At 38.4% G+C, this 12,856-nt stretch overlaps 1 protein-coding gene across 1 annotated transcript in view; it reads left to right on the forward strand.

Annotated features, from left to right (window-relative positions):
* LOC128736376 (folate-like transporter 3) overlaps window positions 1-12,856 on the forward strand; it is a 47,390-nt gene that overhangs the window by 15,863 nt on the left and 18,671 nt on the right. The window contains exon 2 of the mRNA XM_053830851.1: window positions 7,147-7,234. Coding sequence (XP_053686826.1) covers window positions 7,147-7,234 — 88 coding nt within the window. The remainder of the gene's footprint in view (window positions 1-7,146; window positions 7,235-12,856) is intronic.

Consider the following 12,856-nt stretch of genomic DNA (forward strand, 5'->3'; position numbering starts at 1 on the left):
TCGGCCAACATCTGTAGAGCACACAGTTTTCTGCAGATCTTCCATTTCTAGTATCTGAAATATAGTGCCTAAAGCTGTATATAACTAGCTATACATTTTTGCCTCGTCCATGAATCGCACTTTCACACCGCTAGACGCTTGACAGGGTTAGATTAAATTACGGAAAAGCAAAATATATTTTGTAAATTCTTTTCACCGTATTTTCAAAACAGATATGTGAGTGATGTAAAATGCTACTACAAATTTTCAATAAGTAATATCTTCCTGTTGATTACAAACATCAAAAACCGGCCTACATCAAAACCGCCCTAAAATAACATTTGCACATAACTCACCAACTATGCTTCGTAAGCAACCAAAGTTTAGGTTAGAGTCAAGCTGTCAAAGTAGTCACCCATCCATGCCAATGTAGAAAATTTACTCGGAATCTGCACCGATAAATCATTGAACCGCACTTTTACCCGCATCGCACTTTTACCCCTCCTTACTCTATAGACTCTGCGTAAAAATATCTACAAAACCACCTGGGGATCACTTGATCAACGTACGCGCCCTTCCTCCCTTTTCAGCTGAACATTAGGCAGCTAACCCGTAATACGAGGCAGAAATGATTGATTTGATGGGGAATGTCTGACAATACTGACGAGCAAAGAATCAGCTAACCGCGATTCTAAGCAGTAAAAAGAACCAGAAGGAGGACAGAGATCGTGGTGAATTAAAACCACTATTCCGAGCTAATGACAAGATTCACGAGAAGATAAACTAAATTTGTAAGTGTAAAATCAAAATGTGATTAGCGAAGAGTGAAGAGGGAACAATGAGGAGTGCATAATGCAGAGTACAGAATAAAGAGTAAGAAAGAAGGGTGAAAAGCCAAGAGTAAAGAGCGACGAGGGAAAATTGTAGATTGAAAAATGAAGATTGTATGGTGCATAATGAATTAAAAAGTACAAGCTATAAAATATGAAAAAAATCAGAGGGGTTGTGTACAAAACACGACCACATATATAGGTGACGCAGGACTACATAAGTCTCTTTGTAGTGATAGTAGCATGTGTCCATGCTTGTAATCATTCGATTCTTCATGTATACATGCTATATGCAACATGTGTTGTATGTAACATTGATCAAAGTAGTAATATTGTTCCGGCGGTTACGGAACAAATAAAATGACCACTGACTCTTTTTTTGCAACTTTCCTTTATTTCCTAAGGAGGCAGCTTTAAGCTGTAAAACATAGTTTAAGTTTAGAAATTAGTTTTAAGTTATTTTAACATTTAGGTTAACTTACAATTTTCAGTGACACAAATGTAACCGCATGTTTTAGGTTTAGGATTTATTTTTTACCGGAACTGTAACTGTTGTTTACATGTTAGTTTTAGCGAATTTCTAAATTAATTAATACTCACTACTTTAGCTGTAAATAGGATTCATAAATTGTAATTTTAAGGCATGTTTAACTAGTTTTTAGGATAATATCAAGTAGAATAATGAAGTGTGCGACCGACGAAACCATTAACGTAACTGCTCAATTCTGACAGATTTCCGCTCTGTCATGATGACAACTGTCCGCTGACGCTTTGCCTCAAGCGAAGCGACGCGTCGAACTCATCGGCCAACATCGTTGCTGTGAGGCAGGGTTTCCAGCCGCAACAAATATTGCATACGTTCAATCCTCAAAAGATTTCAGAGTTATTTCTATGTGCATTTGGAAACAATTTAACAAAATCAAGAACACAAACACATGGCTCCCCACGTTGAAGGGATTTTACCAATTCAATCCTATTTTATTAACAGCACATCTTTTCACTACACTTCGAATGAAACGGCAAGCATGCGTAGTCATGCAGAATCATATTATAACTGAACACTACAGCTGTAGCACATTTTTCCAAAACAGATATCAAATTCACCTAGGTTTAATCGTCTCGCAGTAAAGAATTTGCGATCTGTTGGGACAACGAACTTGTGTCATTTTTTCTGGCACACTTCCCTAACACAGACATCAAATTGGCACGAGGGGGCTTTGTCACTCTTTCTGGCGTACTTCTCAAGCAAGAATCTTCCAACCAATCACGAAGCGAGAATTCTGCTAAAAACATAGGTTCATTATTTTCAATTTTTCAATAGTTCGACATCAAGAATCCATACTTTTCCCACGTAGCTTTTGCGTTCAGGAAATTCTTAGAAGATTTTCCAGTCGATTGGTGTAAGAATATTGAAAATCGTTCGGGAAACCACTAAGCTATTAGCGTTCAAAACCTGACCACTTTTCGAGAAAGATTTTTTGGAATGACACCCTATACCAGCTACCTTCCTGAAAGACGTAGTCCTACGTCAAAAAAACAGGTTAGTAATGGCTACACATCGAAATCTGACATGTGTAGGGACGGGAAAAAGAATCGAAGTGGCAGAAAAAGGCGAAACGGAAGTAAACTTAGAAGTATCCATGGAAGTTAATCCCAACGCCTGATCTCCAAAGCAGCCGGCAAGGACCAGCAGTGCTTTATAAACATGAATGCGTAACGCTGGCAATGGCTCTACACTGGATTATTTCCAAGATTTGGGAAGAAGAGAAGCTATTGAATATGGATGAAAGGAATGTTTTGTCCTGTATACAAAAAGGGTGATCGGTTCGACTGCTCCAAATATCGCAGCATAATGCTAGCATAAACGACGCCAAGATCCTGTTACGCAGGCAGTTACCGACAGCACAAGGTTTCGTAAGGAATTATTAGGTAGGCTCTATGAGGGTTCACGCAACTGCGGACCAAAGTTTTACCAACCGACAAATCTTGCAGAAATGTCGGGAGTACGACGCGTCCACGCATCGCAACCTTATTGATTTCAAAGCAGTATACGATACAGTCGAACGAGACCAGCCATGGCAGATTTTGCACGAATACGAAAACAAAAGGTAGCCAATTTATAGGTTTTGCAGATTTGATATCATACCCGGGAAATTTGCTACAGCGGAGGCAATCTACGCCAGAGTGAAAGCGAAGTCTAGGACGATTGCGCTAAAAGTAAATGCATCGAACATCACAGACATGATTGCTGGTAACCGCGCATAACAACACTGCTCCTCACTAGTGTCCAGCGGCGTATTCAAGCGTGAAATCGGACCTACTTTGCTCTTCGCAAATCGATAAAGAAGCGTACGCCGCCGTACGCTGACAATGCAATATACAAAACCCCTATTAGACCGGACCGGATTATGAATTTGAAGCTATGACGCTGCTCACGGAGGGGGAGAACAGACTCACCCTTACCGTATTTAAACGGAAGGTGCTGGGGATGATATTTGGTGAAGTACAAACTGCGAGCGCAGAGTTGCTGAGTCATATGATTCATGAACTATAGAAACTGCTTGGAGAAATTTCCATCGTGCATCTGACGAAAATCGTAACGGTAAACCGAACACATCGTAAGGATGCCAGACGATGCGACAAAAATGGTTCTTTTCAACAACCCGGAACAGAGGAGCCCATCTTACAAGATGGAATAATTTGCGACTTCTGAGGCGACTGGGTAATTGGAAATCAGTAGCCCACAATCGAGTTTAATGGAGACGACTGCTTGAAACAGCACGAGCCACCTCGGCCCTTGTAACTATCTGCTGGGGTAACTTAGAAAAATCGGTAATGTACAACAGGAACAATAGCGGTCCTAAGTTGCTGCCCTGCGGCACGCCGACAGTTAAAGGTGCTGGTACACTCAATGTGTCATTTGCCCGTACATACTGAGATCTTCCAGTTAAATAACTTTTGATCAAATCATTCGCCGTTCCACGTATTCCATAACAGTAAAGTTTTTGTACAAGTAATTCGTGGTCGATGGTGTTAAAAGCTTTTCTTTTTAATCCAAGAAGAGGACTCTCATGATTTTCTTTGAATCCATTGCTGAGTAGTTTCCATCGACTAATTCGCTTGCTGCGGTCAATGTACTCAAATTTGTTCGGAATCCGAATTGATAATTGTATAATATTCGTTTGTTATGTAACAAGCTTTGAAGTCTTGAACTAACAGCTATTGTAGAATCTTGCTTAAGACTGAAAGAACTGACATCGGTCGGTAGTTAATCACATCCAATTTATTGCCTCGTTTGAAGGTAAAAGTTACTCTCGCATTTTTCAGACAGTGGGGGAAATGGCCCGTTTCGATGGCACTCGTTAAAGACGTCACGCATTAGAATGGCAAGGAACATATGATGAGTTTTGATGAAAGGTGATGGAATATCGTCCGGTCCACTGGATTTGTTGGATTTCAGCTAGTGAATCAACACTGTAGCTTCTTCCTCTGTGTAGAGTCGTAGAAAGATCGAACTGTTTGGAGATAAGGTCCGAAGTTTATTTATATCTTTATGGCTATTGATCGTAGAAGCAAGTTAAGGTCTTATCGTACTAAAAAATCTATTGAACTCATTAGCAACAGTTGGTGCATTGTCGGTGAGTTTCCATCAACTGTTAGTTTGAAAGATTCCCTTGCTTCGAGTTTTCAATTGCAGCAAGATTTTAACGGGATTGTATCCCGGGATGTCGCTATTGGCGTTCTTCTTACTACTTTTCGAAGAATAAGTTGGTTGAAAATGAAAAAGTCTACTAGTGACTTCTTCGACAAGATTTATACTTATGGTAGTCTTTTGTGACTATGTCTAATTTCTGTAGTGAAAATATTTGAGAAATAAGATTATGTGTATGTCAAATCTAATAGCAACTATTATTTACATTACATCTAACAGCGTGTAAATGCAGTGTTACCAAGACCAAGATAGGCTATTTTCCCGCTATCCAGAGGTTAATTTTCCTATAAAATCCTGCGGAAATCAGAAATTCTTTCATTTTTGAAACTGAATGAATAATGAATATTATTCGTCATAGTTGGGTTCGCATTTGAAATTATGATGATCTGCTGAAATTAAAAGGTTGAAGCTAAATGAACCTTGTGCAAATTTCCTGCATCCATGTTAACGTAGCTTTTGCGTTCGGGAAAAAGAAATCGAAATATTTTCTCATTGTCATCGCTTACATAACTGTGACAGTTAACGAATAACAAAGTGCGAAAATTATAATATTAAGGAGTTTAACAGCACGTATGAAAATTTCGAAAGAAGTCTTCAAGACTTCCCAAAGACCAATAACCGGTTTTACATATTCCTAGTTTTTCATAAATAAACTCATTCGTTGTTAATAGCTTGTTTGCTAAAGATATCAGCAATCATCAAAAGATTTCACCAGCACAAAAATAATAGGTAAGAACATCACTACAAAGGATATAGTGCACACGTCGTTAAATCGCTTTATCCTTGAATCGTAAAAAATCATTTTTGGTAAATCAAAGTGAGTCGAATGAGCAGTATAAAAGTTTAAATAAATTCTGACTTCTTCGACAGATGCTATAACGTTTATGCTTCCAACAATAAGCCAATTAAACGTAATGTTTTTTGGCTCAATTGAGAACGAGTTAACAATCCACAAACCACAGCTCAATAGCAATATGCCATCTTCAATATTGGTCAGTTCGATGCCAAGCACTGCAGTTGATTAAATGCTCAATTTTCGAGTCTTGCTGCACACCATCAATTGCAAGCAGAGCAGACAGAGCTGGCAAGGAAGTACTCATCGATAAAGTCAGCGTTTTACTTCGATGGCTGACACTCCATTCTGTTCCGGAAAGATAGTATAAATTCTGTTAGGATATATTTTACTTTACTTTTGGTTCCAGGCTAGCGGCAAAAGTGCTGACATTTCGCCAAGAAGCATCGTGCACGTTGTTCGCGTTAGCCAGGCAAATAATTGGGTGCACTTTTTTCTCGCCATCTATACTGGTACGATCTTCTCGTGCTAGTTTAAAATATTAAACATACTGTTGAGATTTTTCTGTTACTAACCTAAGTCGAGATCGATAATATAAAATTTACATGATTCAATGTAAATCTAGTCATCAATAAATTTTCTTATATCAGAAACAATTTTCAAATCAATGCTTCTTTCATTTCCCAACCACCTTCCAAGCATATAAAATTACTTCATTAATGACTGCTTCAGTACCATTTGTTCTGGTTCAATTTGCATGACTGAGCAGCAAGCATCTGAAATTCGGCATCCTGCTAAATCTACACCCACGCCTCGAGTGTGTATGTGATGTGATTTGTTTGTACCAGTACACTATATGTATAGGTATGTCTGTCCTAACGACGCGACGGATTTATTCATAGTTTTTCATTCTGCCGCAATTTTGCGGAATCTCGCGCACCGTCAGTTCCATTCTCGACAGTCGGAGCTTTACACCGCGCCACACTATGCAGATGTGTGATTGCCGCAAATATAAGTGTCCTAAATGGAAGCATATAGAGAACTGTTGCATGATGCATATATTTGTCGCTGGAAGCACACCTTTGCTCGGAGGATAACATATTCATGATTTGAAATTTCCATAACACCAACATCAGCGTAACCGCATCAACGATAGAATTGTAACTCTGAATAATGAACCAGGAGCGTTGAAGTTTCTGAACGAATTTATTACGATTTTTTTTTGGTAACATTGTAAAAAGTGCTCAGATTTTTCGAAATACTAGTACGAATACTGATAAATTCAATTATTGATTTTTTATTTATATCTATCATCGAATTTCGTATTGTAAATAATAGAGAAAACAATCTGCACTTTTGGTAGTCTTTGAAAAGCTTTGTACTATAAGCATGTGAAATATATATAATATTGCTTCGCTACATGATACATCACAAATAATTTAATTTCGAACCCGAATGGACACATTATCCATATTCAGTGACTTTATGGTAGTTGAAGTTCCTCAGAGCCGAACAAACAAGCACAAAACAGCCATTTGCTTTCATCAATTTTTTAGCACCAGACAATAATAACGTCTGTTGCCTGTTGCCTTTCCTATAAAGGCGCATATATTCACCAAGAGTATATCTCTGGGAAACCGCTCTAATATTACCTATAAGCTTTTAACATCATCCTGTCGTGCTGTGCATCTATAGAATGAAAACTTAGTAGGTTCAAATATGTTCAATGCATACAAACTATCACAGCAATTAAATGCGGCGTTCTAGCAGTAAAATAATCAAAATTGTTAAAACCCCGATATAACTTCCTTCTTTTTAAATTTCCTCGCCAGGTACAAGATCGTAATAATATTTTCTGCCTGCGTCGGTGTTGCATTATGGTCGCTTATGCTGTGGACTACTTCACTGGCTGCCCTGCAGGTGCGTATATTCTGATTGTTCAAAGTTGCAAACATATGAAGCTTTGAATAGAAACAGTTCAAACTAAACAGATGAACAAAAACTGTATCCTTACCTTTTTCAAGACATTTGACATCCTATTGAACGGTAAATTTGCTTGAATTTTACTGTAAAATAAGTATGGTTTATTTCTCGCGAAGTATCCGATCCCCGTGTAACTGACTTTCTCGGAATTGAACCAAATTTAGTCACATTGTTCATTTTAGACAAGAAAGTAAAAATCTCCATTTTGGTGCCAGTTGAACCTTCTCACGAAAGATGCGATTTCAAAATCAAGACTGGTTTTTGCCACATTATATTCCATCTTTTTGCTTCTATTTTTTTTGTTTAGATTATAGTCACTTTAACCAGTTTTGGGTCATTCGTGACTTCTGCGGGGTTGGGATTTGAACCCGGGTCCTCGGCGTGAGAGGCGTCAATGCTAACCACTACGCCGGGACTGACCCCGGCATTCTATTCTATTCTATTTTATTCTATTCTATTCTATTCTATTCTATTCTATTCTACTCTACTCTACTCTACTCTACTCTACTCTACTCTACTCTACTCTACTCTACTCTACTCTACTCTACTCTACTCTACTCTACTCTACTCTACTCTACTCTACTCTACTCTACTCTACTCTACTCTACTCTACTCTACTCTACTCTACTCTACTCTACTCTACTCTACTCTACTCTACTCTACTCTACTCTACTCTACTCTACTCTACTCTACTCTACTCTACTCTACTCTACTCTACTCTACTCTACTCTACTCTACTCTACTCTACTCTACTCTACTCTACTCTACTCTACTCTACTCTACTCTACTCTACTCTACTCTACTCTACTCTACTCTACTCTACTCTACTCTACTCTACTCTACTCTACTCTACTCTACTCTACTCTACTCTACTCTACTCTACTCTACTCTACTCTACTCTACTCTACTCTACTCTACTCTACTCTACTCTACTCTACTCTACTCTACTCTACTCTACTCTACTCTACTCTACTCTACTCTACTCTACTCTACTCTACTCTACTCTACTCTACTCTACTCTACTCTACTCTACTCTACTCTACTCTACTCTACTCTACTCTACTCTACTCTACTCTACTCTACTCTACTCTACTCTACTCTACTCTACTCTACTCTACTCTACTCTACTCTACTCTACTCTACTCTACTCTACTCTACTCTACTCTACTCTACTCTACTCTACTCTACTCTACTCTACTCTACTCTACTCTACTCTACTCTACTCTACTCTACTCTACTCTACTCTACTCTACTCTACTCTACTCTACTCTACTCTACTCTACTCTACTCTACTCTACTCTACTCTACTCTACTCTACTCTACTCTACTCTACTCTACTCTACTCTACTCTACTCTACTCTACTCTACTCTACTCTACTCTACTCTACTCTACTCTACTCTACTCTACTCTACTCTACTCTACTCTACTCTACTCTACTCTACTCTACTCTACTCTACTCTACTCTACTCTACTCTACTCTACTCTACTCTACTCTACTCTACTCTACTCTACTCTACTCTACTCTACTCTACTCTACTCTACTCTACTCTACTCTACTCTACTCTACTCTACTCTACTCTACTCTACTCTACTCTACTCTACTCTACTCTACTCTACTCTACTCTACTCTACTCTACTCTACTCTACTCTACTCTACTCTACTCTACTCTACTCTACTCTACTCTACTCTACTCTACTCTACTCTACTCTACTCTACTCTACTCTACTCTACTCTACTCTACTCTACTCTACTCTACTCTACTCTACTCTACTCTACTCTACTCTACTCTACTCTACTCTACTCTACTCTACTCTACTCTACTCTACTCTACTCTACTCTACTCTACTCTACTCTACTCTACTCTACTCTACTCTACTCTACTCTACTCTACTCTACTCTACTCTACTCTACTCTACTCTACTCTACTCTACTCTACTCTACTCTACTCTACTCTACTCTACTCTACTCTACTCTACTCTACTCTACTCTACTCTACTCTACTCTACTCTACTCTACTCTACTCTACTCTACTCTACTCTACTCTACTCTACTCTACTCTACTCTACTCTACTCTACTCTACTCTACTCTACTCTACTCTACTCTACTCTACTCTACTCTACTTTACTTACTGTACCTTACTCTATTGTATTCTATTCCATTCTATTCTATTTTTATATCTGTTTTTTATCTATTAAGTATTAAGAAATTATTTTCACGCTTTCGAAGGAAATTTTCCATGGAATCTAAAAAATATTAATTTTCAGTGGCATTCGAATAGTTAAACGTTTGTTAAATTTTGTTAAAGTTTGTCAAAGTTAAATAGTTTGGTTAGTCAACTACATTCGCGTGTTTTTCTCAATGAGTGCAATTTTATTTCACAAATCTGGAAGGTTTACAACGTTCCCAAGCAGCACACTTTGCGCACTTCTGGTTGCAACAACTTATTTACGACTGAAATTAGTCACATATCGGTTGTAACAACTAATTTATAACAACTGTGTTAGCAGGGTTGGGGGCTAGAGCACAAATCCTATAGACTCTAATGACTAATGACTAGTGTTGTAGCTCGAGACCAACTGGGAGCCTAACTTCTGGTGCTGATAACCATGGAGCTCGTCTCACACGTCTTCGAATTTGTCGATCGTCGGTGTGTACACATTGAGCGGAAGGTTGTTAAAGAATAAGCCTTTAATCCTCACGCAGGTCAGTGAGGGACCTACACCTTCATTTGTTGGGACATTCATCATTCGTTTCCTATTTAATTCTAAACCGATCCCACGCTCCGCTTTTTTGCCGTTCACAATAAATGTTGTGTCCGCAGTAGGATCTACTGCCCGAAATTTGCGTTCTCCCATTTTAAGCCATCACACTTCCTGAATGTAACCTCAACCAACCTTCATTTTCTGGAGTTAGCAGATAAGCAGATGCTCACGACTGCGTATGCCTTCTGCCAATACTATTTTTGACTTTCGGCCAGCTTTGCGCCATTGTGCGATGGTCCGCAAGGCGTGTAATCGTTCTGTTGGCTTTAGTTAACACGGCTGGAAGTCCTTTTTGTTACTGCTTCAATTGCCATCAAAATGGTTGGCCACGACAATGGCGCAGTCGGTAGGGTTTGAACCTTTGCTTCCACTGTAGTGTTGCAGATTTGGACTATCGCTTGTTTCAGCTTTCTCTCAGCCGCATAGATGCCATATCTACGGATATTTGTGATTTCCTGATAACAAAAGGCATTTTTTGATGCGTTCCTTACATAGCGTTTTATCAATAATTTATACTGAAGGACATCACTTCGTTATTTTGAAATTAATCTTTATGGGTCTGAATTAATCTACTAAATAAAATAGGCTTCCAAAGTAATAAAAGCTAATTGTGAAGTCTATTAACTTTGAACTTTGGAAGTAAAATATGGCATATACGAAGCATTTGCTTTGATTTTAGCATAATCCAAAATCATCTTTCGATTGAAAATGTGCAAGTCTCTGGAGATTGAAATTGAAAGCAAAAATGCGGAAATGTTTCGCTCATCAGTAAAGCTAACGAGGTGACGCGAGGCGAGTTAATACGAATTTAATTTATTCAATCACGGTAGGGTGACACAATCGCGCGGCAAATTGAATGGCTATGGGATGGGGGAATGTTTTCAACGGGTGGAAACGGGCAGACCAGCAAAAATCGATGAAAACTTAATCATGTACCTACCGAGGGCCGCCTGCATAAAATTTAAGAGATATTTCGGTGAATCCTTTTCTGGGGGAAAAATTTATTGGGATTAAAACAAAATGCAGATTTTAGTTATATCTCCAAGAAAACGAAGAAATTTTACTAGAACCTGACTTTGGACATTACAGAACTGCTACTGAAATTTGATCAAAAGATAAAGCTGAATTTCAATGAGAATATAATTGCTTGTTAGTACCGTGAAAGATGTAAAATGTAACCATCGGTATTAAAATAACTTGCAGATTGAAAAATGTGGCTCTTTTACATTATAAGGCTTTGATTCCTGTCAGTGGATACATTTCAATATGTTAATAGTGAATCACATTCGAGATCATGCAGCTAAATCGAAATTTAAAAGACGTAAACTATGTAAAATAAACTTCCTTATTCTGGATGGTTCTGCTTTATTCAGCAATGCCATAAATAACTATCCTCATTCAAATGAACGCATGAAAGAGTGAAAGGAAAATAACTACTGACAAGCAAGGTATGCACCAACTTGTCCGCAGTGTGCATCATCAACTACGGTTCATTAAAACTTAATGTATTAGCAAGTGACTTGAAAGTAATAACGAATGGCACACCTGCAAAAAGTAAGTAAAATCTGTACATTATCAAGAGTGTTATTGAATTTATGCTGTTATGTTACGTTTCTCTAAAATCTAATTCCAAGAAACTTAGCTTGACTAGATTGTTACTTTGCTTATAGTTGTGGTTAATCCTCCATACTATTTTCATTTTCTTTCTCATTTGTTTGTTTATTCATAAAGTATTAAAATTGAGACATAATCGTAGCATGATGTCTACCAAACTTGGCAGTCAGTGACATACATCATTCGGACAGTAAAATTTACGAATTAGCATAGAGAATAAACAAAACCCGAAAAAGTTTAGTACCCGCTTTCGGTACTAAAGTTCTTTCGCAAGTAATGTCATCAAACCGATGATCCTTTATGGTTTATGTGACGCTGATCACGTTTTTCGCGAATGTCACACAAGCTTTTCCTTCCGACTCGGAACGCTTTTTATGACTTTATCAGTGTTATCTAGTTATTATATCGCAACCCAAAAGTGTGCCAGCTCCAGCTGAAGCCATCCCTCAATCCAGTGCGAAAAAGAAATATTAAGACAGGCAAACACATTAGAAAATCCTGTGTACCTCCTTTGGCAAATAGTTCAACAGTTTTCCCGCCACTGCACTGTGTGACTAGTGGCAGTGGAGCGCAAAACTACTTCCACTATATACTTAGTGCGGATATTTTCCCATTTCGTTGTTTACCGGTTATCCCATAGACTCTGACAGGCTCGGTGTACTGTGATGCGCTCAAGGGTACTGAAAAAAATCTGCTTTCGAAGAGCACAGCACAGAAAAAAAAAGTTGCGAGCCGAGGGCCAGCCAGCAAATAAACAAAATCAAGCACGATTCATTTGCCATTTCCCGTCGGAGTTTTTATACTCTTTGTGCGCGAACGACAAGCTGCTGCTGCTGCTGGGTTTGGAGTAAGGAACAGCGGGGCTACCTGGAACGCGGAGAAGGTTGCTGTTTTTGCTGTCACCTGTTTTTGCAGTTACTGAATGTGATTGCAGTTTGAAATTGACACACAGGTACATACATAGGTAGGATTTTGTTTATTTAACGTCATGTGGAAATTCAAACGAAATACTTTAAAAGTGTTGCTTTTTCGTGCTCTTTATACTTCATAACTATGCTAGGAATTCTTTTCATGACCATGAAGAAAGGCTAGCGAACAGTCATTGCTCAACAATTTTATGTTGTTCACTCTGACCCCAATTTTATTGCATCCAAGAATCTACGGTGATTCAAACTCAAAG

Source organism: Sabethes cyaneus, chromosome 2, assembly GCF_943734655.1.
Source record: "Sabethes cyaneus chromosome 2, idSabCyanKW18_F2, whole genome shotgun sequence".
Lineage (NCBI taxonomy): Eukaryota > Metazoa > Arthropoda > Insecta > Diptera > Culicidae > Sabethes > Sabethes cyaneus.